We start from the raw sequence: 27,987 nt of genomic DNA, 5'->3' as shown, positions 1-27,987 counted from the left end.
TTGAGGGGAAAAACCTCGCACCTGATTGGTCGAAGCCGCGCTCTGTGTGACGTCAGACCTGGCAGACGGGAGGGTGACTTTAATGGCGCATCAGAGTCGGAGTGATCCACAATAAATAAATGATAAGTTCAGTTTAGGGGAATAATTCCCTGTTTTTGTAGCTTTATTTTGTTGCATATTCCTGCGCTTTATTTCTCCACGCGCGCATTTAAGGTGGACTGATTAAAGGAGGCCTGGGAGCTAACGCTAACGTTAGCAAAGCGGAGTAATTACAGAAAGGTGAGTAAAGTGGGTTCTGAATCGAATTAAATGCACAGAATCGCCTCAGAGACGCCTTTAGACAAAGGCACGAGACTTCGGCGCAGTTAAGATGTTTTTGTAGGTTGTTTAGCACAATAAGTCTGTGTAAACACGATAAACAGCGGTTAGCTTTCTAGAATAGCCCGCTAAGCTAAGTTTAGCTCAGTTTAACTGTCATTGTCAAAAATAGTTCAGTTGATTTTATTAATGGCAGTAAATATGCTGATAATTATTTTAATATTTTATACTCGATTAAGAACTGTTAATTTACTGTCAGTTTGTAATGTAACGGTTAAATGGGGGCCATTTGTTTCCCATTGATTTTACCATTACATACATGTACGTGTGTGAAAGGCTGACGTTAGGAGACATTATAAATATACATTTGGGGTCTCTCACAACATATAAGTGACTTACTTTAGTCCCAGCACTTCATAGTTGAGTCTTAACATATTTTCTAATATTTAAATGCAAGTTATGTGAGATTAAATCGTTATCTGATAAGAGAAACGAGTTAAGGACGTTATAGTTGCTACATTTTAACCCCCAAAAACAAAAGAAACGTAAATTGAAAACTGAAATTGAAAGAAATTAAAGGAGACAATGAGTGATACTTCCTTAAAATAGTAGTTGAAACATTACATTATGTTATTCCATAGATAGGGCCGTTGGTTTACGTCAAACCTTACACGAATGCATGCATGTAGAGTACACAAACTGACCGAATGATGTACTTAATCGCAACTTATTCCTCTTCCTATTATCGATTAACACACAACTAATTCCTGTTGATCAGAATTTGATATTTAGAATTATATAACTTGGCGTTACATAATTTGAAAGTTATATATAAAAATTTAACTCAGCATAATGCTATATCTGTGCATTTCTGCTTTGAGAGTTTAGTGTTTCAAATGCAGTTTTAATGGGTGAATTCATATAACAAGTGGTTCTGGCGTCATGAATCTAAGCAACTAGTCCAGTCACCTTGCTGGTGGTGGTTTTGAGCTGCTCTGGTCTCCAGCAGCTCACCTTGTCTTTGGAAGCCTACCCTCTCAAAGCAGAAATACTTAGCCATAGCATTTTTCTGGAATATAAAAATGTGTTATCAAGGAAAAAACCTGATGTTAACTGGAGGAGCTTTATAAAACGAGACAATCTAAGAAGTTCCACTGCAGACAATTCCATATAGTTTTGCTAAAGTTCCATTTGACACCTCTACTCTTTTCCCTGCTCTGTGGTATTTATTTTAACAGCTCCTGTGACTGTGGAGTTATGATTAATCATTGAAGAAAAGCTTTGGCCACATATTTGAGCCGAATACTTTTTTAAAAGTAGTTATAATTAATGCTGTGCCTTTTTACGCTTAGAATACAAGCCTGGAAATCGTAATTAAACGGTCTAAAAAAATCTTTTTCAAAATGTGAACTTATTTATTAATGTGAAGTTATTTATTCCAGTTCTAAGACTATATTTCTTTATATTTAAATAGCATTTCATTTTAAATGTTTTTGATTGTTTTGATCCTGGGGATTATATGTGTAACATGTTGTTCTTCTTTCAGTGAGAGTTCAGTATAATTTTGGTACAAAAGTTACAGTATTATATACTTGCTAGGTGTGTGTTAGGTTTTGATCTATGATGACACAAACGTATATGTTCCACTTGCTGTTTATCTTGTAGGGAATATGTAACATAGGCACCAAGCATCATCCAGACATCAACATGACGTCGAGATTCAGTAAGACCTACACTCGGAAGGGAGGGGAGGCCAACTCAAAGTTCGAGGAGGTTTTTGCGAATAAGAAAGCGACCCTCAGCACAAAATGGGGTGAGACCACATACAAGGCTCAGCTTGGTGCCAAGCGTCCCACCTTCAAAGCGGATGTCCCAGAGCTGGTGAAGAGACCTCGCTTTGACGAAGACGATGGTTCTGATGATCCCTTTGGCTTTGACAGCGACGAAGAGTCCACGACTGTGACATCCAGAGGAACAGCTCAGTCTGAAACAAGCACAGATGCAGCTAGATCTGAAAATGAGCCCAAGGCCAGTGTCCAGAAACAGACTCAGAGCTTTACAATGTCCAGTGGCGGAACAGCGGCTTTGGGCGGCATTGTGAGTCAGAGCCTTGAAGCCTCGAACAGCACAACTACAGGTGAAGCCCTATTAAAACTTGCAGTGAATAGAAAGTTTTGTAAGGCCCAGTTATGTGAAATAAACATTAGGCAGACATGCTTTTCCAGAGGTTAAAGGGAAAACTAGCTTTAAACTAAGATACTGCTGGATAAAGAAATGCTGATAATTAATAGGAAAATAGTACAAAGTAAACATAACCTAAGGGCGGCACGGTGGCGCAGCAGGTAGTGTCGCAGTCACACAGCTCCAGGGGCCTGGAGGTTGTGGGTTCGATTCCCGCTCCAGGTGACTGTCTGTGAGGAGTTGGTGTGTTCTCCCCGTGTCCGCGTGGGTTTCCTCCGGGTGCTCCGGTTTCCTCCCACAGTCCAAAAACACACGTTGCAGGTGGATTGGCGACTCGAAAGTGTCCGTAGGTGTGAGTGTGTGAGTGAATGTGTCTGTGTTGCCCTGTGAAGGACCGGCGTCCCCTCCAGGGTGTATTCCTGCCTTGCGCCCGATGATTCCAGGTAGGCTCTGGACCCCCCGCGACCCTAAATTGGATAAGCGGTTACAGATAATGGATGGATGGATGGAAACATAACCTAACTCACGAATATACATGCAGATACCTGAAAACAAGAAACACAGCAGTGCAATATAAGACATTTGAATAAGTGCAGGTTTAGGAATCCTTTAAAAATGTGCATGATGTAATGAGTCTGCACTCTGTGTTTGAAATCATATGACTAATGTTATAATCATACACAAGATAAGATTATAAAATATCCAATGCCAATCCATTAGAACTTCATAAAGGGCACACCACACTTTTTCTACCTACAGCCACCAAAACCAAACCAGCCACTGTATCACTAGCTCTTCACAGGAGTTTTTCACTGATTAAGCCCACAACACATCTAGAAGGCTCAACAGTGAAGCCTGGCATCCTAGACCCACCCTACTCCAAGCCAGCTTTACAGTCCTACTTTACCCTTTATCGTCAACAACCGTAAATCCATACTGGACTCGCTGGTGCCTAAGGCTGTACCTAGCCCCACTGGCACCGTTAATGCATGCTCAGTGCCACCAGTTCCATGTGATGGCCACTTTTGGATTCCATTTCCTTCTTATTTTTGTCATTGGCACTGCTGCTTTTACCACTGCATCTTTCGATCCTGACAAAAATATCTTACAACTCACATTTACATATTTAAATTCCTCAAATAAACCTGGGTGGTAGCTCCAGTACCCCTCTCCCATGCCATGCTACTTAATACAGTTATTAATGAACAGATTGTATTTTATTTATCGTAAATTGCCATTCTATGTAAATGGTGCAGCAGTACAGTTTACATGCCTTTAATAGAACCGTTTAAGAACTACAGGGTCTCAGTTTGGTCAGATACTTTTCTTTTTATTCTTTTTTTCTGAGAGATATTTGCTTTGGATGCCTGTTTCTACTGAACATTTCTGCCAAAAGATCACACTATGATCATATAAATTAATGAATCTGATAAATGAAAATGTTTGCTGTGCAGTCTTATACCTTGTTTAGATTTTGGTGTGACAGATGTTAACCTCAGCATTTTGAGGCATGAGGTCTAGACACTGTCCCAGAAAAGTGACCTCACTCCAGTACTGTCTCAGAGTGATGATTTAAGAGTTGTTATTTCTGTACATGCTAAGGGAGTGCTTCAGTGCCTCTCACTCTCTCTTTCTTTCTTCCACTTTCCCTGACTGACTTGGGGATTTTGTGGGGTGTTTTCAGCTGCTCTCTGCAGTACTAGAAGACTCTTACAGCAATAGATCTGCAAAAGCTGTGATTGTAAAGAAAGGAAACTTTGTCCACACCACATTACAGATATGTTTAATCCTGTGTTTAAGATTTGCACATCATTTGCACATTTGCACAACACAATTCCCTAAACACATTAGTATGTGTTTAGGGAATTGGTAAAGGGGGGATTTGACAGATTTTTCAAAACCCCTGTACCAGAATTATATTGGTATTGGCATATAATATTTAGGCTTCCGAGCACTAAAATGCAAGGAAACCTATTGTAATTGTTCAGATTTTTATTCTTCTTCTACCGCAAAAAATTCTGATGCAAAACGAATCGCACAGCCCAAACGGTAAGGCCTACAGATTTGACACTTGGTCAACTGGTAAACCCTCCTGCTACTCAGGTGCAAAATATCAGCGTAATTGGCCTCAAGGGGGCGCTATAGCAAAGGAAAAGGCTTTCGGTAAAAAAATTTCCACACCATGTTGCATTGAAATACATTTTTTCCCCTACATAATCCTTGGGTCCCAATGAATCAAAAAGGTTCATTAGAAAAAGCCCATTAGATTTTTTGCTAATTTGCATAATTTGCAAACCCTATCTTTGCAAACTAGTCTCTGGATTTTGATCGGATCCCCATGAGCTTTGTGTCAAAATGTTTCAAGAAATGTGCCGGTAAATAATTTTCAAAAAAATCTTGACATTTGGAAACAAGCTGGCCGACATATGCAAATTAACCTGTACAGTTAGTGGCCTGTTTTATTTCAAGCCCTGTAACTCCTGTATACTTTACTCAAATCAGATAAACTTTCAGGCGTTGGCTCAAGACAATATTCTGAGGTAGCATGCATATGCTGGCACATTAAATATAATAGGGGGCACTATACTAGCTAGTTATGTCTTTTTGGCAATATCTCAGCATCTACAGGGAGTATTAAGTTGATGTTTGATGGTTTTGTGAGCAAGCTGACACTTGAATAATTAAGGAAAACTCTAAGGGCAAAATAATTAATGGGGTCAGCCAATCATATTTCATTAGGTGTTTGACAGGCATAACAATGCCCAATCATCATGAACTTTGAATGGTATGTCCATGGACACACTTTGTAAGAGCATACAAAATGTTTTGTTGGTAGCCACGAGGGGGCACAATTCATGTTTTAACCTGAAAATATGGAATATCTCAGTGAAAATTAAATGTATCAGTATGATATTAGCTATATAATACTCTCCCTAGTGTCTCACAACATTGAAATTGCAACTATTTTCAAAAAATGTATAGTTTTTCCTCAAGTGTCAGGTATGTGAAAATTGAGCTTTTCAAACTAGTCCCTGGATTTTCATTCTGTCAACAAACAATTGGTCTCATTGCAATCTGTATTGCCTGTAGGTAAATAATTATCAAGTAAAGTTTGAAATTTGGACATGCTCTTGCTGCAGTATTTTAACAAACATGAGTAAATCAGACACCAGTTTGCGTTCAAATATGTGGTTTTAATTTCTCCAATGCATTCACGTGCATTATGGAAGAATCCCCCTTGAACCCCTCCCTCCTACTACTTCTCACACACTGACTGAGGGACATACAGTCACCACTCCCCTCTCTGCCTCTGTCTCTTTATCTCAGATTCCAATAGCTTTATTGGGATGACTGTTATTAGAACAGTATTGCCAAAGCATTACAACAAAAAACAATAACAGAAAATACAAAGGAATAAAATCAAATCACCAAATGATGACAACTGCAGTAAATAAAAACACATTTAAATAGATGTTTTGGCAACATTTACAAAGATATTAAATATATACAGTACTGTGCAAAAGTTTTAAGCATCCTTTTTTTAGTACAAATTCTGTCATAGTTATTTACTTTATGAATTCTGTGTTGAGTCAGCACAGAAACACTTTAGAATTACTTTACCAATAATAATGTTATGTCTGTAAAGAAAGCAACTTATTAAAAAAAAAGAGGTTACATTCAATTAAAAAAAAAAGAAAACGTAATGAAGGCTCCTGAGATTTTGCATAAAAAAGTGACAATCCCACTTTTAAAAAGAAATGTGGCAGAGTCTCCAAAACACTCAGTAAATCTGCCATCTATTTTTTTTTATAAAACTATATAAACTGTGCCATATTTATTTTAAAAAAGTTTGCTGTACATTGTTGTCTTTTTCTAGTTCTTTTAATTTTTGCATGTGTATAAAACTTTTGCACAATATTGTTTATATATATACACACACACACACTTTTTTTCCCTCTCTCCCTACCTACCTACTGAGTGATTAAAAGATAATATGAACACCAGGATGACCAACACACACTGTGCAGCGTCAGATGAGCTCATGTCTATGACTTTACATCTACAAGGTGGACAGTGAGTGGACTCTGATTTAAAACAGATTTATCCACTTGTTCCAGCACAATACAAACTAACACACCAACACCAGATGGCTTTGCTGCACTGAGAATGATCCACCACCCAAATCAAACCTGCTAAATGGTAGTCCAGTGGAGGACCTGACCTTTTGAGCAACAGGGTGGAAAGGTGGAAATAAAGTGTACAGAGCAACAAATGGTTTATATTCTTTAATTAAAAAACTACAAAGTTTTCACCTATGGTCGTAACGTATCATAAACGTATGATATACACACACACTACCTAACAACACAGCAATGGCATGTAATGCCTCATACTTCCTAATATAAGCTAAATTTCCTCATCAACTCAATACATTCAAAACATTCAATTTTTTATGACTTAACGTCACTTCCCTCTTCCTCTCTCTGTGCTGAATATCAGATGCCTACACTCACCATAGCCCCATTCCCCTCTACACTCTTTGCATCTCCCCACATACACACTGAGAGTGTGTCCAAAGAGCTCACACTCTCAATAACCCCTAACTTATTCTGCTCCACTCTCTGCTTTTCCACAAATGCTGACTGAGAGGCGCACAGAGCGATCACACTCAGAAATGCTGCATATATGAAAATACACAATAACTCTGCATTGGCGTATGAGGCCTCATACTAGCGAATTTAAGCAAAATGTACACATAGACTGCGAGGAACCCGTAAATCACAGCTTGCTATATTTAAAAAAGTAACTTTCGACATCAGGTCGATGATTTGATTTTGCCAATATTTCAATTGATAATTGCTGCTGCATTTATTTAAGCTGAAAGAAGACAAAGGCACCGAGTTGTGTATGTATAATATCGGATACTGGCAATAGGCTAGAATTCACATCAGTGTATCCCTATTATAAACGGCAATCACCTACTCATATATAACATCTATAGCGTCTACCTCTCATATATAGCATCTAAAAATAGTGAAACAGTTCCATTATGATAGCTGGGAAGTTCTGTGCATTATTTTATTGTGTATTTTTTTTTAGTCCTTGGTTCTGTAACCGACCCTCCTAGTGTCACCTGGTAGAGTAGCTACAAAGATATTTCTGAGGTTCAGGAATCCCTGTGCTGTTAAACACCACATTTCTTTATTTGTTGTATTCTTATTTTGAGAAAGCTTTTTCTGAAATCCATGAGATCCTGGATTGCTCTATAGCTACATATACATTTAGCTTATTTGGTTTATTTATTTATTTGCTGGTTGGTTGGTTGGTCACTGTCTGGTAATATTATATATTAGAGGATTTTATGTTAGCGTTAAGAGCCAGTTAATTTGACAAGTAATTGAAGAATTAGTGTGGTCATTTCTGATTTTTCTTTTCATGAACTCTTGAGCTGTTGGTTTGGGAAACCTGAATGCAATGTGGTGAAAAGTGCATATGTGTTAGCATTTATGCAGATTTATTACATAAAATTATTATTCTAGGGACAAGCATTTACTCAATTCACTTAAGTCGTGGCATAAAAACTTTGAGTCTTTAGAGTGATTCCAGTCTCACTACACTCTTCAAACATGTTTAATTTTTACATTAAAAGACATTAGAAGTTGTTTATACCTACCAAGTCAGATTGCCAGAGCATTGTTGTTCGTTAGAGAAGGTAACGTCTATTGGGTTATATTTAAAATAAAATGTTTTGTTTTATTGATTGAGTTTCAGCGTGTTCCTCTGTTTTTCTTCCCTTCGCTCAGTCAAACCTCTACAAACGACTTCTACAAATTCAAGCACTGGAGCATCCTGGTACAAGTCGGCAAGTACAACGAGCAAACCCATCTCTCAGTATATTTTAAAAACATCCACTAGAGACACTTCAGACTGGAACTCTCTTTGGGAGGATTCTCAATCTGGAGCTGGAGAAGGTGTTTCTGCGCTAACCTTTGCTGAGTCAGATGGGACGAAAACAGACGAACAAGGTCCTGAAGAGGCTGAGCCTCCGCCAGAGGAGCCAGTAGATTTTGAACAGCTTCCTCTCCTCAAACCATCCAGTGACAGAGTTTATCGACGGCCCTGCCGAGGTAGGGAACAGCCGGAAAATTCTAGAACTGCAGAAACCTTGGCTGGTAAACCTGCAGCTGTAAACAGTGCTGGGCATGCTGGATTGGCCAGCAGTTCTGAGGTCAAACCTGCTGCAGGTCGAGGCAGAGTTCGAGATTACACTGTGCTGCACCCTTCCTGTGTGTCTGTATGTAATGTCACCATCCAGGACTCAATAGACCGGAGCATTGATGAGCTTGTAAACACAGCACCCACAGATCTGGGAGAGGCTGGAACCTTCCGGAGGAAAGCAGACACACCAGCTGCCAAATACACTAGGTAAAACACACACACACACATTCACCTCAGCAGGGGTACTCAAAACATAAAAAAAACTTGGACTAGAAGAATTTCTTAGAGGCCATGCACATTGCTAGCCTTGGATTTCCCAATAATCTAGTGCAAACATTAATTTTGCTTCTTCTTGTTGAGTGCAAGGTATCTGTCAGTTGCTATTGTTAATTTTAGAACTTGTTGAAGGGAATGATGGACAAAACGGTCTAATATTGCCTTGCACATGGGACATTGGGATAAAAAAAAAAAACATTTGTATGCTGTTTAACCAATGCTCCTTTTTATTAGTTTTTTATTAGTTATTTATAAGTTAACTCTCTCTCTCTCTCCCTCTCTCTCTCTCTCTCTGTCTCTGTCCTTTTTTCTTTTCAGATTTCGGCCAACGAAGAGTAAGAAGGAGACGAAGCTGGAGTTTTTTGGTTTTGATGAAAATGAGGGTCAGGAAGCAGATGGAGAGCCCGGTGCCTCCGGCAGCACCAGCTACAAGATCAAATATTTTGGGTTTGATGACCTCAGTGAAAGTGACAGTGAAGAAGAGGAGGACATGACTAAAGAGCGTAAAAAGGCCAAGAAAACCATGTCTGAGACAGCTGGAGAGGACAGCCCTCAGACAAGTGACTCACAGGAGAGTCAGACAAGCACTAATGCAGGTAAACACACACACATATACACCCTGTAGGTGTTTTACATGTGGGTCGTTTCTACCAAGAGGGATATGGTTTGTTGGTTGTAATAACCATTGTCACTGATCAAAAACAAGTAGTTAATACCGTATTTATCAAATGATTAAAAAAACAACAACAAGAAAAAAACCTGGCTGTCTACATGTGTGTAACCCACTCTTTGGTGCATGTGACTAGAAAGGAGTTTAATGCTTTATGTCACAGGAGTTCTAATGAGAGTATATAATATTAGAATCATTTGTGTGTTACCTGATGATTAAAAAATACATTTCTTTTCAGATTCTCAGGAGTGGCTGGAGGAGTCTGGCTCTGGCTCCAACTCTCAGAAAGAAAGATTTGGAAAACAGAGGGATAGAGCGAAAGAAATCAGTCGCAAAATCTTCAGTGGACCTAAAAAGGTACTGTTACAAGAAGTGGATTTTTACTTTTGATTGGGGATTAAGTTTGGTCTTATTGTATGTTTTCTGATGGGTTTTAACTGACATGGGGTGTTAGTCCTAAGCACAATTTACGTTAAATTCATTGTACCGTAAAGGTTTTTATCCTGATGACATTTTCCAACTGCTATTTTATGGAAGTCATTCTGAAACCCCACTAAAGCTTGACTTTGACTTTTAAAAAGCACCCCCTGCATTAAATGCAGTTGTATTATAAACAATTTTATGGTAATGTGACACTTTACTCATCACGTTTTCAGGACAGATTTTTAAAAATATCTCAGTAGCAATATATAGTCTGCAAAATAAAGTTTATTTTCTCACCCTGTCATAAAATGTTATTACCTGTAGGCTCAGGTTCAGTGTAAATGACAGGGTTGCTTCACCATTAGGATCATTTCTCATTTTTTATGATGTGCCTTTGAGTTTGAATGGCTCTGAATCACAGTAATGAGATGCTCTGAAATCCCATCTTATTTGTTGTGAAATTGCACTGTTTTGTGTTTGTTTGTGTGCGTGTGTATGTTTCAGTCTCCTGCTAAAGCTGTGTATAATGCTCGCCACTGGAACCAACCAGAACCAGAAGAGGTCCCTCCTCCCCCTTCCACTCGAACGGTTGTTGCTCCTGTATGTACTGAAAACGAATCTTTTTATCACCTTAGCCTTGTACGTCACTGCTTGTTACTTTATACCACTATTCAGAACCTATTCTTTGAGAACTGTCTCTATGAATTTACAGGAAAAAAAAAATAGAAATTTGTTTAGGAAAAAAGTTTAGAAATTTGTTTATATTTTGAAGTGGAGCCAATAATTTTAGAGGAAAATTTTTGACCTAGCTATGACACTGAAGCAATTTTTCTTGAAACTGTGCCTTTAAGTATTTAAGCAAGTGTAGCTTACAGATGCTTAATAGCTTAAACAATTGAACACCATCTTAAACAATGTCTTTATACGAACATGCGTTTAATATTTTCCCAGAAGCCCAGTGCACCAAGTGGAAGCAAAGATACAAATTCCTACAAAGATGATGGAGTATTTAAAGCCCCTCCCCCTCCTCCAAAAGTCATCAAATCAGTGACTGTTCCCACCGAGCCATACCAGGACATTGTCACTTCACTCAAGTGCAACAAGGAGCACAAGGAGGTGAGAAATGCATCTTGGTTAATGTATTTTTGACAATGGGTATTTCACAGAGCATGATTTCCCAGTCTAGCCAGTTAATATAAGCCGAAAGTCAGCACTGTGCAATGGGGAAAACAGAACAACATTTCTCTTGTATCGTCCTCAATCTTGACTTAAGTTATCTAGGCTAAATAAGAAATTCTGCATTGTGAAACGGCCCTCATTTCATCCTTTGTCCACTTCAGATTTAGACATTAAAGATTTGTGTTCATGAGGTTAAACTATATGTTTAACACACACATTTAAATAAAACATTTTTTATGATGTTTTCCCTTCACTGTAAGCACTCAATGAATTTCAATTATTATCAGTAAAGCACTCATCCCCCAAGTGGTGGAGCCACTCTATGGAGCATAACCAAGCTAATTCAGGGACTACAAAGGAGTTTTACAAAGAATTGCGCCTTTAAGGGTAGACGAACATCTGCAGTGTTATTAATATATTTCCTTTAATGCAGTTCTGCTTAGACATCTTTAATGAATTAAATTTCAATTGACCTCATGTATGCTCAGTCCAAACAAATTTGTAATGAAAAGATGGTGCATTCTCTACTTCATTTTCATGTATTTCAAGCTAGAGATACCTTATTAAAACACCAAAATGTGTATATTCATATAATTATTATTTTCTGCTTTGATATTTCTCTTCAGAAGACATCTGTGTTATTATGCACTTTTTATCTCAGGAATATTTGAAAGCTTGAACATCTAAGTTTGACATATTACGAATCCTAAGTAGGCAGTTCATTATATAAACATAATGTGTCATGATGGTATACAGATGATTATAAAATGAGTTTGTTAAAACCAGATGGCATTGAGATTTATGAAAAGAGTATGTGGCAATACTTTTTCCAGGGTCATCTTGTTGTATCTTAGACGGAAGTACATTTTTGAGTGCTTTAGTTACCAAGGAAACATGATGGTGTTCATGCTTACAAGAAAAGTTTGCCAGTGCTTAAATTATTGTTGGTAAGCTTAATAAACTGATGTACTGTGTATACAGCCGTAACATATTATTTGCAGTAAGTAATTAATTGACCACAAAGCTTAGGATTAGATGTGTGTCAGGTGGAAGATATAATTAGTTTTAAGCTAGGACATATTCATTTATTTATCAATCATTGAGTTATGTTGGAGAAATTATATGAATAAGTGAATCTCAGCAAATTTGTTACGAATTGTGTTGCAGAAATACTGGATTCCTAGGTGTCCGATGATTTCTTTATTAAATATCATTACATAACTTTTGTGAAACAGTTTCTTTTGGTTTTGGTTCAATATTTATCTGCGAGACTTCAAAATGGAATTGCTCACTTATGGATTGACAGGTGTGCATCCGTACATATCAGTCAATGTTGATAATCATTCATGAAACATAAAGATAAAGACTGTCTACCTCCTGTTATAGAGCATTATACTTTTACATTTAATGTGTATAAAATATAGATGATGATGATAGTAGCTCAAAAATAACCTAGAACAACATTTGTGTGTTCATAGCTGTATACAGTGGTCCAGCATGTGAAGCACTTTAATGATGTGGTGGAGTTTGGAGAGAATCAAGAGTTCACTGACGACTTTGAATATCTGGAGACTGGCTTAAAGAGCACTCAGCCTCTCAACACTCGCTGCCTTAGGTAACAATTAACGATTAAAAATCAAGAAAAAACAAACATGCACACACAGATTGAAATTCAACCACTTTACATTTGTGTTGAAAGTCTAATCTTGTTTCAATAGTATATTGAACATTGTTGTATGGTAAAATTATTTACAAAATACACTGAATACAGAGCATTGAAATGCAAATTAAGGTAAAATATACATCTGGTATTGTATAATCTTTGCTATTAATACACATTCATTGATTATTCTTTGAATACATGAAAGCTTTATATGATAGTTTCTTAATTGTATTTGTGTTTTGTCTGTAGTATAATAAGTCTGGCCACACGGTGTGCCATGCCAAGTTTCCGGATGCACCTGAGAGCTCGAGGGAAGGTGGCACAGGTTTTTAAGATGCTCAGCGACGCTCCTCAGCATCCAGTGAGCTACATACACACTGATCTACACTATAAATTTGTAAACAATACTTAATATATTTTTAACATTTATTTCCTCCCTCACTTTTATCTCCTAGAACCTGGCCCTGTGCACTGCCTCTCTGATGTACATTCTGAGTCGAGATCGGTTGAATATGGACCTGGACCGGGCTTGTTTAGAGCTGATGATCCGGCTCCTGGAGATGGAACAGGACTATTCAGTAGCTGACCAGCTCACAGCTAAAGAGATCAACAAGGTCAAAGAGAAGATTCGCAAACTCTGTGAGACTGTGCACAACAAACATCTGGACCTGGAGAACATCACTGTAAGATCTCCTATATTCACTTACTTAACTGTTTGTGCATACTGCTTATTTAAGAGTATCAAAATATCAAATTCAGTTTGGATGTAGATAAACGTGAATGGTTAAAATAAATGGGAATCTATCCATATTTACAATATTACCAAATAAATGGAATGTAATGGTAGGGCATTAGTTTATTTAGGGCATTAGTTCATAATGTATTCCATGTTTTATGAGCTATTAGTGTGTTCTAACAAATAAAATAATTCATTGGGTTGGTTTTTTTTTTTCCTTTTTTCCCCTCCCCCCTTACCTCTGCAGACTGGTCACTTGGCGATGGAGACTCTCCTCTCTCTGACGTCTAAAAGAGCTGGGGACTGGTTTAAAGAGGAGCTGCGGTTATTGGGTGGACTGGATCACATCGTAGATAAAGGTACTATGAGTTACCTTTTTTTTCTTTTCTTTTTTTTGCATAAAATTCAGAAGATTTTTCCTTGCCATTTGCTAGCACTTCAGTCTGTTGGTTGTGCTTAAAATCAGTCTAATGTGTTTACGAAGCCCCAGTGTCTGCAAACGAGTAAAAAACAAACTGCCTCAGTCTGGTATACTAGGCTTTCTCTCTCTTTCTAGAGAGCATCTGGCATCTGGAGAATTTTTAGATCACAGAGAGAACTACTATTTTTGAAAAACATGAACCTAAACGAGGATATTGCTCTATTCCTGCTCCATATATGAATAATATTGACATATTTTTGCTGTTTCTGAATACTTAATATGAAAATGAATCTAGACTTGGTAAGGCTAACTGCATTACAAAAAGTGCTACAACCTGTGGTAACTCAAATTGTGGAAAAAAGATTTTACAGGCAAGTCAGCTTCAGCCTCATACAAACAACAATCTGTTTTGTCCACAAAACAGTGGACAAACCACAAAGAACTGCCTTTACCCACCATCATATAATTTGTGTAATCCAAACCTAAAGCTGCAAGGCAAATGAATGAGATACATAATGCACCTCAATTGTAATACCTCATTTTATCTTTTTTTTTCAATAATAAGTTGCAGTCTTTTATGAATTACAGTGTTTTAAATAAATGACACTGCAGTTCATAAAGGTGGAAAATATTTTGAAAAATATTCTCTCCTACAAGAGGAACATCTGGGTAAAACTGACTAAGGCAGCTTTTGACAACTAACACTTGCTGGAAGAAGAGTTTGTGTGTGTTAATGTAAATTTATATACATTGCTGTGAAAGTTCAGCTATCCTGATGAATTATGAATCTATAGTGAAGTGTTACCAGTAGTTTCCAGTGTGTATACACAAGTGTATAGAGGACTAAAGCCTGGTCATTTTTTCTCGTCTCTCAGTGAAAGAGTGTGTGGAGAGCCTGGACAAAGAGGAGGATGAGGAGGAAATTGTGGCCTCCTTATGGGGAGCGGAAAGGTGTTTACGTGTTCTAGAGAGTGTGAGTACCCCACAGAGTGTAAATGAAGACAGGGAGCTTCTCTGAGAAGATAAAATCTAACCTGTTTACTTACTTACTTACTTTCTTTCAAATTTCAGGTAACGGTCCATAACCCAGAGAATCAGGCTTATCTTATCGCCTACAAAGACTCTCAGCTAATAGTGTCCTCAGCAAGGTGAGTCTTGTATAAAGAAATGTAGGTCTTGGGACTTACTATGTATTTGGATGTTTTAAGTAGACAAGTTTTTATGCAGATCCGCAGAAGATTCTGTTGTGCAGTATTGCACAGTACTGTTTTTGTTTGGCATTCATATTGAATATTATAAAATAGAGTTCTGTATTTATGTCTCTATATTATGTCTTATGATTTTTTTAGCATAAACAGAAGCTGTGTAATACACGTTTCATATTTTTGTGTATAAAAACTGTATATACACAATGTAGCAGCCAATATATATGAAACTGATAATTAAAAAAAATTGTTTATTAAATAATTTAACCAGTTTAAGTTTAACAAGTAAGGCCACATCAGATTAGAAAAAGAACCTGGCATTGCAATATTAATTATACTGCAATATATAAAAATGTACATATATATATAAAAAAAAAAATTCCATGAGTTTTCTCCTGATTAATTGAAGAGCTCTAATGAATCATTCTAGAATGAGTGAGGTAATTTTGTAGGGGAGTGCATCTGCATAGAAAAAAATTAATAATAATATATAAAAAAAGGCTGAAAGTCATTCCTGAAGTCAGGATTATTATTGATGGTTTGCGATACATGCAGTCACTCACTAGTATCACAGACAATAACTGTGCAGTTCTTTAATACCACTGTAGTTCCACATGTAGCTCCACTGTGTTTGTGTTTGCTCCAATGTTCTTTGCTCCTGGATTCAATATATAGTTTGATCAGAGGAGGATGGGTCCCCTTTGTGAGTCTTGGTTCCTCCCAAGGTTTCTTCCTCCAGCCTCGAGGGAGTTTTTCCTTGCCACTGTCGCCTTCGGCTTGCTTGCATTGGGCTTTGATTTAAATTTTCTGTTTTGAAACTGTGAAGCTGCTTTGTGACAACGTCAGTTGTAAAAGGCGCTATACAAATAAATTTGATTTGATGTGATTCGTAAATTTAGGTACAGTATGGTTATTTATAATTTCTTTGTTTTCTGTGTTTTATAGGGGCCTGCGTCATTGTGAAGAGATGATTCAGCGATACAGTCGTGAGGTCAACAGCTCCCTATCCTCTGGAGAAGGCCTCCCTCACTGTAGCCATAGTAACGTGGGCAAAGCCGTGGAAGACTGCATGAGAGCCGTGATAGGAGTTCTCCTCAACCTTACACACGACAACGGTACAATATTAAAAACACATTTTCTAGAAAATGCAGTTTATGATGCAGTTAAAAACCAGAACCTTGTTTGTTTGGCAAAAATGTATTGTAGCAGCTGGAAACACTCATTAGCGAGACTATTCACACATTATCCCACTGGCGCTCGAGTACAAACGCTGGGTAATGTCTAGGTAAAGTCCAAATGTTACATGTGTTTACAGTCACACATACATGCTGCATGTGTGAAAGAGGCTTAAGATATTGCAGACTGCTGTTAACCTTTAAACCGTTTATTCTAAAAGAATTTGAATATCTGCCTGTTTTTTTGTCCCCTGACTCTGTTGCTCTTTTCTTTTGTGCTCTTTCACTGTTTCTAGAGTGGGGCAGCACTAAGACAGGTGAACAGGATAACCTAATCATCACTGCGCTGAACTGCGTCCTCAAAGTCCCCCGATTCCTTCCTCAGGAGCAGAGATTCGATGTCCGAGTGCTGGTGCGTGTCTTGAAATTTCTTTTTACTGTGCCCTTGTAACATGCTCTGTAAATGTAAAATGTGTCAGTGATGGATAATAATAATTAAGAATAATAATAATAATTCTTAAAAACATGCAAAATGATTCTTTAGGAAATGTTTTCATGCATCACAATGTTTCAGTTAAGATTTGAAATTTTGAAAAGCCTGGTGGTTTATTTAATTATTTGGTAAGTTAAAAGCCACTGAAGACGCTGCAAAAAACTTCTTGCAAACAAATCTTAAATCTAGCGAGTATATCGAATGTTTCTTTTGTCTTAGATGGTAGCATGAAAATTCACAGGTGATTAAACTTATGGATGTGACTTGTTTAAAGTAATTTTATCTGGTGAAGTGCTCTTATTCCATATAAACACCTATTCTTGTACCAATCTAAATGATCTGCCACAGCATCAAGACATTTTCATGACATAATAACTTGATCTTAAAAAGATCTTAATAAAATCTTAAAAAGAAAAAAATGCCTAGAAATGAGTATAATAAGCAACTATTATTTTTACAACAATCCCAAAATGAGAAATGTTAGGTATATTGACATGTTTTATGTTAATTTCAATTTATATGTGAGAATATAAAAAGGGGGGGGGGGAGTTTGGGAAAATGTCTTACATTGAAAATAGCACCAATATTTCTGAGTGTGTTTATGATAAACATGGATTTAAAATGGATTAATTTCTGCAGATCCAGTGAAAGAGTTTTCTTAAAGCTATTTGTTTGGTTTCTTCATTTTTCTTAGGGCCTGGGGCTGTTGATAAATCTGGTGGAATACAGCTCCAGGAACAGGCACTGTCTTGTAGAAATGGAGGTGGACACAAGCTGTCTGTTAGAGTCAGAGAAAGATGTGAAGAAGGAGACAGAAGTTGGGGTGGAGTTGAAGAAGGAGGAAGGAGGAGAAGAAGAGAAGGAACCGAGGTTTCCTGGGTCCTTAAATGCTCTGGCTGCACTTGTCCAGGTTTGTTGTTGGTTTGGATTGTGTTGACTAAAGTGTAGGTCTGCAACTGTAAAGTATTTTCATTGTTGAATACTGTCTCAAATATCTGGGTTCACTTTAATCATACATAAATAATTTAATAATTACAAAAAATGTTTATTAACTTAAAATTGCTACTTTTTTTCCCTTTTTAATATTGTCAATAAATGCTGCTCTGAGCTAACTCGATCAAGCAGTTAAAGCATAAAATATATATTTAATAGATACATTGTATATTTATATTTTAATAAAAATAGAAACAGTATGAATAAATAATTTTTTTTTTTGTACAAAATATCTGCTTCATCCTCCTGTGTGTCTTTTCTGTGTAGCTGTTTCTGGAGCGAGAGAGGGCAGCCATTCTGGCTGAGGCGCAGACAGATGACCTCATTAGCGAGGCGCCCAAGTCCCAGGCAGATCAGAGTGGTGAATGGCAGGAGACATCTGGAGAGATACAGTGGGTTGCCACGGAAACAAATGAAACAAAAGACACAGAAAAGAAGGAGGAAGAAGAAGAGGAGCTTGACCTCAATAAGGGTAACAAGGCTTTTAAGCAAATTGTCAGCAATTCGTAGACCATTTCAGTATTTTTTCCTGGAGGCCTCTGGGTATCCAAGGTTCTGTTTTTAAACCAATTTTACACGTGGTGGAGCCCAAGGGGGTCCTGAGCATATACAGGTTCAGTCAGGAACCTGATTAGTTCAGTAATACTGTTGTGTGTATTTTTATTTTTATTTTTTATTTTTTATTTTTTGACGATATATTAGCCCAGAAATAATAAGGATAAATGTTATTGTCATATTAAGACCAATAAATTCCACTGATACAATTATAATATAATAGCATAATAATGCAATTACACCCTTTTAAACAGTAATAACTTTAAACTATTAAAAATACTCAGTCATTGGAGTAAAAAAAAAATATTTAAATATACTAAATAAATTATAATTATATAAATTAAAAATAATATAATATAAATATAAATAATTATAAATTAAAAAATAATCCATGCAATAAAATGAACTCTTAGGTAGGGCTGAACCATATCGTATCATTGTGATATTATTGTCATAATTGTTTTAGAATATAAAAATCAATATGATAATGTGATAATTGTGATATTCTGACTTGTTTATGTAATGACTCAGCACAGCAACTGTTCTGTGTTTTTGTTATTTACTGTGAAGTTTTAAGTTTACTTTTTGTGTAATTGTTTACTTTTTCTGTTTATATGTAAACACACAGTTTTCTGCACTTTGGTTGTGTTGTAGAGAATATTTGTAAGTTAGAGTTAACAAAATAAGCAAGTGTTTTTTCATATTGCCAAGAATATCATTATCGCCAAAATACCCTGAAATATCATGATATTATTTTAGGGCCATATCACCCACCCCTACTCTTAGGCTCTGCTGACAGAAATTGCACTAAATAAAAATCAGACCTTCAAATTAAAACAGACTCTAGCAACTTTGTTAATAAAAAGTGCAAATTAACAACATATTAGCTGTATGTGAGTTCTAAATAATAACAATTAGAAGTGCACCAATTTACAGTACATTTATGCTGTCACGTTCATATTTAGAGTCGAGCAAACCCATTCGTAATAGCCAGCTGTAGGGAAGGTCCCTCTCCAACTATTCCCCCCCCCCAGTTCTATATTCCCCCCTCCCCGGCTATATTTTAGATGTGCTTTTAGGTTTGTTGTATTGCCATCGTTCATTGCCACTGTTTTTAAACAAAGTTGACCAGCTGGTTCACGTTAATGGGCTCTACTCGCTCTTTCGGCTTAAAGCCAAAATGTTCCCACCACGCAGCTGTGAAATTCGGCTTCAGAACCAAGTTCATTTGGACTTACAACTCAAATCTTTCTGGCTGGATTTGTGTAGTCTTGGAGGACAAACACCTACTGGCCTCAGGCAACACTCATTTACCTGTCACAGACTGCTCTGTGCTTATAGCGTTATTAATTTATTGGTCATTGCACGGTGCGCCCTGCACTTTTTCCTTACACTACATGCTGCTATAAGCTTGCAGCCTCATACCCCACCCTCCGACAGAGAGCAGATGTGAGAGAGCAGAAAAGTGCAGCTGGTTAAAATATTGGTGTTATTCACATTAATGGAATCAAACATAATGGGCAATATCAAGGTCAGCAAAAATAATCGAGTTCATGCCTATATATTGTACAGTAAATCAATAATGTAATTATCATGACAGGCCTAGTAATATGTTTATCCAGTTCAAGGTCACAGTGTGAAGGCTGATGAACCAAAATGTTAAGACCACTTAATTGAAATGTTTGTTCAGACATTTTTAGTTTGGGTACTTTTCAAATGAGTTTTCTCCAGGACTTATTTAGATTTAGTCTCTGATAATTATGTTATCTGTTCTCTCTTTTGCAGCACTGCAGCATGCTGGGAAACACATGGAGGACAGTATTGTAGCATCATACACTGCCCTGCTGCTGGGCTGTCTTTGTCAGGACAGTCCGGTTAGTACTTAGAAATCACTCTTAATTTAATTATTAAAGAAATCATGAGATTTTGCGAAGTATTTTCTACCAAGTTTGAAGCAAGTTTGAACAGGACTATCGCTTTGTTTGTTCCAGTTGAATGTGATATCTGTGAGAGAGAACCTTCCTAAAGGAGATTTTTCCATTATGACTGAGATGCTGAAGAAGTTCCTAAACTTCATGAACTTGACGGTAAGGAAAGATGTATTGAATAAAATTGTTACTTGAAGATCCTGCCAGCTCCTGGTGTCAGTGTTAAATTTAGGAATTCTGTAAGTAATGTGAGAGGGTGAATGTAAACAGCACTTAACTTGGCACTGACATAGTATTTCAGGCTGCACATAGGTGCTGGTGGAAATTAATATTACAGTAACAAGTGGTAATCATGTAATTAAAGCTTGATTTTTAAACTGAATACTTTCAAAGGCATGTCTAATTTTTATGTCTTTTTGTCCACCCAGAGAACTCATTTGCCCAGTGAAATAACTCATTCCTGTAGCTATATTAGAGCATTCAGGGGACTTGTGTTATTGTCCTTATTGTTTCCTTACTACTTCTACTTATTCTTTTCACCTGTATGTTTTGTGTTGTTATTAATTGCACTTGGCTGCAAACTGGTCCAGCAAGAGCTGGAGGTCCCAGCTCGTTAAAGCCTACAGGACCACATCATCCGCAAAAAGCAGACATGGGATCCTGAGCCCTACCGAACCGGATACCTTCCGCCACTTGGCTACACAGAGAAATTCTGTTCATAAAGGTTATGAACGGAATTGTTGACAACGGGCAGTCCAACTCCGACTGGTTTCCAGTCCACTTACTGCCAGCCAAAAGAGCCCAGTACCCTATATTCACAGAGCACCCCCCCTCACAGAAAATGCCAAGGGACATGGACGAATGACTTCTCCAGATCAACAACACACATGTAGACTGGTTGAGCAAACTCCCACGCACCCTCCAGGATCCTAGCGAGGGTAAAGAGCTGGTCCTGTGTTCTACAATCCGCATTGAAGTCTGAGGCCTGAGTCTGAGGTTCAGTCTGACTCTCTTCTCCAGGAGTAGAGGAGTGTGATCCTCCTATAGTTTGAACACACCCTCCGGTCCCCCTTCTTGAAAAGGGGAACCACCACACCTGTCTGGCAGTCCAGAGGCACTGCCCCCAATGTCCACGCAATGTTGTAGACACAACATCTCATCCACCCCCGGGGCCCTACTACCAAGGAGTTTTCTAACTACCTCGACCACCTCGGCCCGGGTGATAGATGAGCCCTCCCCGGGTTCCCCAAGCTTAGCTTCCTCTATGGAAGACGTGCTGGTGGGATCGAGAAGATCCTCAAAGTATTCCTTACACGTCCCCAGTCGAGATCAACAGCTCCCCACCCCCACCATATACATTGTTGGTGGAAAGCTGTTTTTCCCCTCCTGAGTCACCTGACGGTTTGCCAGAAACTTCTCAGAGCAGACCAAAAGTAATTTTCCATGTCCTCACCGAACTTCTCCCACACCCGGGTTTTTGCCTGGTAATCCGCTTGGCTCTTCGATAGCCGTCAGCTGCCTCCGGAGTCCCTTGAGCCAGCCAGGCTTGATAGGACTCTTTCTTGAGCTGGATAGCCTCCCTTACTTGGGGCGTGGCCGCCAGGACAGGCACCGACAACCTTGCGGCCACAGCTCCGTTCAGCCGCCTAAACAATGGAGGTCCAGAACATGGCCCATTTGTACTCAATGTCACCGGCCTCCCTCATGATGCAGTCGAAGCTCTGCTGGATGTGGGAATTGAAGATCTTTCTGACAGGTTCCTATGCCTAATTTCTCAGCAAACTCTCGCCACACGTTTGGGCCTGCCAGGTCTGTCCGGCATCCTCCCATGCCATCCAGCTCACCACTAGGTGGTGATCAGTTGACAGCTCAGCACCTCTCTTCATCCGAGTGTCCAGAACATATGGCCACGGGTCCAATGATACAACTGTAAAGTCGATTAAAAATGCGATTCTGAAATGTCATCAAAATGCGACCTAGTGTATGCTGATGCCAGGTGTATTTATGGACACCTTTATCCATAACGAACACCATGTTCGAGCATAAACTGTGACAGGCACAGAAATCCAATAACTGAACATCAAGGGGGGCCGTTCCTCCCAATCACGTCCCTCCAGGTCTCACTGTCATTGCCCACGTAAGTGTTGAAGTCCCCCAGCGGAACAATGGAGTCCCCAGAATGAGTACTCTTCAGCAGCCTCTCTAGGGTCCCCAAGAAGGTTAGGTACATAAACGCTCAAGCATAAACAACATTCTGTGCCCTTTCCCCAACCCGAAGGTGCAGGGAAATTACCCTCTCGTCCACTGGGGTAAACCCCAACGTACAGGCACTAAGCCAGGGGGCTAAGAGTAAACCCTCTCCTGCCTTATTCCTCTCTCCCTGGGCAACTCCAGAGTGAAAGAGTCTCCAGTCCCTCTCAAGGAGATTGGTTCCAGAGCTCATACTGTGTGTCGAGGTGAGCCCAACTATATCTAGCCGGTAACTCTCAACCTCGCTCACCAGTTCAGGCTCTTTTCACACCAGAGAGGTTACGTTCCATGTTCCAAGAGCCAGTTTTAGTAACCGAGGATCAGAACGCCAGGGTCCCCACCTTCGGCTGCCACACGATCCACATTGCACCGGACCCAGATTACTACCTCTCCCACAGATGATGGGCCCATGGGAGAGTGGACCCATGTTGCTCCTTCGGGCTGAGCCCAACCCCCTGACACCATGTGTGAAAGTCAGGCCACCAGGTGCTTGCCGAGGAGCTCCTCCCCCAGGCCTGGCTCCAGGGTGGGTTCCGGTAACCCTACCGTGGGCAAGGGAATCTGCATCTCTGCTGTTCTTTTTTCATATGGGTTTTTATGGATCACGCTTTGTCTGGCCCCTCACCTAGAACCAGTTTGCCTTGGGAGACCCTACCGGGGGCTATATATGTGTGTGTGTGTGTGTTTTTATATATTTATATATATATATATATATATATATATATATATATATATATATATATATATATATATATATATTTCTATGTGTAAATGTGCTTCAACATTGATAAAAGCAAAAAATAACTATCACAAGCATTTTTGTTGGTTAGGTTTCAGAAAGGAACAGATATAACAACATTGAAAAGAGAAATATAATTTCTAACAGTGACAGAAATGAGTGCCAAAAAATGAGTTGGAACATAAAATAATATAATGTCTATTTCTAAATAGTGGTGGCACTTAATTTTAAATATTGTTCTTTTTCTTTTTTTTGTGTTTTTTTAGTGTTCTGTTGGTACCACAGGCCAGAAGTCCATCTCACGGGTGATTGAATACCTGGAGCATTGTTAGCAAAGGGAGCTGTTTTGTAGGATTTTCAAGGACCTGGCTACCCACTGGAGGCACAAAGAGCTTAGCTGTGGTCACTTTCACCAGAAGGTTACACTTACCACAGTGGCTCCTATTCACGGGTCTTTAAAAGCATTATTCAAATGCTTGTTCTCTGTATTTCTCACATTCTCTCTCCCATTTTTCCTCTTCTTTTCTCTGTCTGTCTCGCTCGCTCTCTCTCTCTCACTCTGTTGTTGTTTCTCTCTGTCACTCATTCTCTCTCTCATATTCACACTTTTATGTTTTCTCTCTCTCTCTCTCTCTCTCTCTCTCTTCCTCATACCCTTGTGCATAAAAATATTTTTAAATATTAACAATTAACTGCCCCAAGTCCAATGTTAAAGCAAACATCAACATTATATCAGGACAAACACAAGGATTTGATTCCTTTATTTATTTTGAAATACCATTGTTTTATTACTTATGATTTGGCCAAATATAATGAAATGTTTTATACTCAGTAATGATGTTTTTTATTTATATATATGAGGGCAGGATCATTTCACTGATACATTAATGAACATTAAAGAAATGTTGTGAATCTTATACCTTTGGATTAAATTACAACTGCTGTCTGTGGATGATGCACCATGAGAAATGTAGTTGTAGAGGGATTGGATTGTTAAAATGGAAAGAAATTGGCCTATTTTATATTGCTCATTTATATCGTTCTATTAGGGCAGCACAATATTGTATAAATGCATATTTCATTAGATTATTGCTTATTTGCCTTATTTATTCCCAGATCTAGCTCCAAGTTTGTGTGTCCAAATAGTTCTCATAAGCTTGTTACCTATGTCAGGAGATCTTAATTAGTTTACAGTCCGTCGGTGTTACTTCACCAAAATGTAGCGAAAAGTATTCCCCCCCCATGTTTTAAATGAAGTGTGTTTCACTTGAAACACTGAACAAAATGTATTTGAAATCCCTGTATGAGCTAGTTTAAGTTTCCGTAGAGGAAGTTCCCTGCATTGGTGGCAGCTACTTTTGCTTAGCAGTTGGGTTATAACTCATGGTTCTGGTATTAAAATTGGAAATATTAAACAGATTAAACATCAGCATTGGCTAGTTAAAACAGCAGTATATTGTGCAGCCATAGCATTTTTGTTACATGGTCCTTTGGGAATAAATGCATGAATAACATCACAAAATAGGAAATGTTTAAAAAAGAAAAAAGTATTTATTCTTAATATCTGTGTTCCCCTGACCTACAATTTGTCTTACAACTCTGTGTCTTACAAGTGGGAGTACAAGCTCTTTTGTCTATACCGGCTCTGAAGAATTTCACAGATTTTTGTCCGTATTCTTTTGCTGAGTGCAGATTTGTCACCAAGGGAAACTCAGGGAAGCTGAACTTTGCAAATTAAAAGCAGCTGAAGGATTAGGTTCTGCAGCAGAACATGCATCAAAATATATCTGCTTTTAAAACAAACCTATGAGGATGAGTGGTGTTATTGGATAATCAGTATCTGCAGATCTAGTCATTTCATTTAAGATGAATATTTTAAATTGACAGAGTTCACTGATATTTCTGAAGGCAGTACTTTGCTAATCTGTTAGCTAAAAATAGGTATAACCTCTATAGAAAAATGTGTATGTATTAATAATGGGAGACTTTGGAACAGCTGCACATGAGTCTGAACTTGCGTAAAGGGGTATAAAGTCCTTTAGCATTTGTTCTGTGGAGCAATGGAACTGTATTCTCTGAAGTGATGGAGTTCCATCCAATACGTTTGGGATGATCATAAGTTTAGAAACGTTCTTCACTAATGTTTATAAAGCTGCCAAACAGTTAATCACAGTAATGTTCCAAAACTGCCAAATAAAACCTAAATGAAGCCTTCCCAAAAGAGTTGTGACAGGTGCAGCAAAGAAAGAGCAAGCTCCTGATTGACCGTCCTTCTTTGGCTTTGGACACTGAAATTTTGATATTTTAACCCTTCTACAAATAAATTGGTCCAAATTGCTGCCTTTTATAAACAACAGAAAATATCTACACCATTCAGCCACAAGATTAAAAACACTAACATGGTATCTGAACAGCATTGATTATCTTATTGCAATGACACCTGTTAAGGGGTGAGATATATATTAGGTCAGTTCCTAAAGTCAATGTGTTGGAAGCAGGGTGAATAAGCAAGCGTAAGGGTTTGTGTCACTTTGACCAGGACCAAATTGTGATGGTCACAATGTTTTGGTCAGAACGTCTTCACAATGGCTGTTTTTTTGGGGTGTTCCTGGTGTGCAGCCATCCAAGTGAAGAAAATCTGTTGCACAGACAGCAGGGTTGTGGGCGCCAAGGCTCACTGATGCATGTGGGAAGCAAAAGAGTTGGCTTGTGCATGCAGCTCCATACACAGCAAGCTGTGATACACTGTGTGTCTCAGAGCCAGCATTAACCTTTCAGCAGATTGTTCTGAAGTAGTTCAGACCACATGGGACTGGCCTTTGTTCCCCTTGTGAGCAGGCAACAGTGTCATGGGTGTCCAAGGCCCACTGGTGCACTAGTTGCTCTTCCTTCGTCTACCACTTTTGGTATTTCTAACTCGTGATTCCAACACATCAACTTCAAAAACGCACTGTTCGCTTGCTGCCTAATGTATCTCAAACTTTCGACAATGAGACGATCAATGTTAGTTATTTCACCAGACAGCAGTTGTGGCTGATCATTGATTATAGGCCAAAAATTCCCAAATCCATACAAACCTGACTCTGTATGTTTATATCTTCAGGAAATTTGTCTTTTAAAGAACAATCATGTAGAAACAATACATTTTAAAAACCAGTGATTTGAAAGGTTTACTTTATTTAGGTTTTAGTCTTTATTTTTTAAAAGAAGTGGCAAATCAGCAGGACTGGTCTTCAATTGATTCAACATGGAAATGACAGAATTTAACTTGAAAAAAGTGTGGGTCCTTGTTATTTTTAAGCTAGGTTTTGCTGTTTTATGTCTTTTGTAATAAGTGATTAGTTGACCTAGGTGGTTTTTTTTTCCTTCTTTTTCTTTTCTATTTTTTCTATTCTTCTCTTTGGTATGGAGGCCCAGGGAGACAGGAGATGGCGTGTGTGTGTGTATATATATATATACACACACGCACATATATACATGTGTGTGTTTGGGAATGTTTTTAAACGAAGGGCACAAATTTCAGAAATATGCAAAATTTAAGAAAATGAAATGGTGAAATTACCACAATTTAAGAAAAGTGTTAACAAATTGGTAATAGTTTCCTCAAAATGTATTTTTTTTAATTATTAATAATTTTTTGTTGGCCTCTTTGGGACTTAGTAAATTGACTGGGGCATTTTGAGAGTCTGTTTTCCTGAGTTTTCTTTTCTGCTTGGTTTTTATGAATGAGTTTAAGCTGAATTCCTCTTTTCACTTTCATTAGTACATTTCCTTATTTGTGCAAAATTAAGAAAGGTTCTACTGAATATCCATCGTCTTCAGCTCTATTTTATTTTATTATATTTATTTTTTTTATTTTTGGGACTGAAAATGAGCTTCATCCTTCTCAAGTTTTTACTCTTCTTTTTCTTTTTTTTCCTTTTTTTTATAGCAGCTGCTGATGAGATTCATACCTTCTCATACTCATTTTTCTTTCTCCTTGTCATCATTCTTGTCCTTCTCCCCTTATGTTCCTCCTCTCATCTTAAGCTTTATTTTGTGTTCGGTGCGTTGATTTATATGGCGGCGTAAGAAATTAATACAAATGAATGCCTTCCTTCATCTTCCTTTTGCCCTTTACCTTTTCTTTCCATTTCTCTTCAACACCCTCTTCTTTCCTCTCCCTTTGTTTCCTTCCTCTACCTGATTCCCCCCTTATTCTACTAAGCTAAGTCTCTTTTGTCTCTATCAAGACGTTTGATAAAGCAGAGCCATACAGAGTTAAAAATATATACATATATATATTTTCTATTTTCTCTGATGTGTGAAGCTGCAGTGACTCCAAGTTTTTGTGAAGAGTTCATTTTGAGTCAGTCTGGAGTGATTTAGTTTTTCCTTCTTGAAATTGTAAATAATTTCTGTAAATAGTGCCTCTTGGATGTTAGACTGCTAGAGTACTTTTCAGAATTGACATGTGTTTATATATATATATATATATATATATATATATATATATATATATATAATAGTTTTGTTTGTTGCAGAATAAAACGTTTGCAGGAAATATATAAATACCTATATATA

At 38.0% G+C, this 27,987-nt stretch overlaps 1 protein-coding gene across 1 annotated transcript; it reads left to right on the top strand.

Moving 5' to 3' along the window:
- Window positions 1-34: 34 nt before the first annotated feature.
- On the top strand, window positions 35-27,974 carry wapla (WAPL cohesin release factor a). Its single transcript, XM_066670647.1, has 20 exons — window positions 35-279; window positions 1,984-2,455; window positions 8,304-8,925; window positions 9,313-9,590; window positions 9,903-10,021; window positions 10,592-10,687; window positions 11,039-11,203; window positions 12,745-12,881; window positions 13,179-13,290; window positions 13,385-13,612; window positions 13,913-14,024; window positions 14,962-15,059; window positions 15,158-15,234; window positions 16,237-16,406; window positions 16,763-16,878; window positions 17,654-17,869; window positions 18,220-18,424; window positions 20,293-20,381; window positions 20,499-20,594; window positions 23,691-27,974. Exons 2-20 carry the CDS (start codon window positions 2,026-2,028, stop codon window positions 23,754-23,756), a joined length of 3,432 nt encoding a protein of 1,143 aa, XP_066526744.1. The 5' UTR covers window positions 35-279; window positions 1,984-2,025; the 3' UTR covers window positions 23,757-27,974.
- Window positions 27,975-27,987: the final 13 nt, after the last annotated feature.

The sequence above is a fragment of the Hoplias malabaricus genome, chromosome 1 (genome assembly GCF_029633855.1).
Source record: "Hoplias malabaricus isolate fHopMal1 chromosome 1, fHopMal1.hap1, whole genome shotgun sequence".
NCBI lineage: Eukaryota > Metazoa > Chordata > Actinopteri > Characiformes > Erythrinidae > Hoplias > Hoplias malabaricus.
This window is presented reverse-complemented; position numbering and strand designations above follow the sequence as displayed.

Excerpts from the sequence above, each read along its gene's own strand:
- wapla (XM_066670647.1), top strand. The coding sequence starts at position 2,026 with ATGACGTCGAGATTCAGTAAGACCTACACTCGGAAGGGAGGGGAGGCC. Across the intron at positions 13,291-13,384 it reads GCGACGCTCCTCAGCATCCA|AACCTGGCCCTGTGCACTGC; the intron begins GTGAGCTACATA and ends TTTATCTCCTAG. Across the intron at positions 14,025-14,961 it reads GGATCACATCGTAGATAAAG|TGAAAGAGTGTGTGGAGAGC; the intron begins GTACTATGAGTT and ends CTCGTCTCTCAG.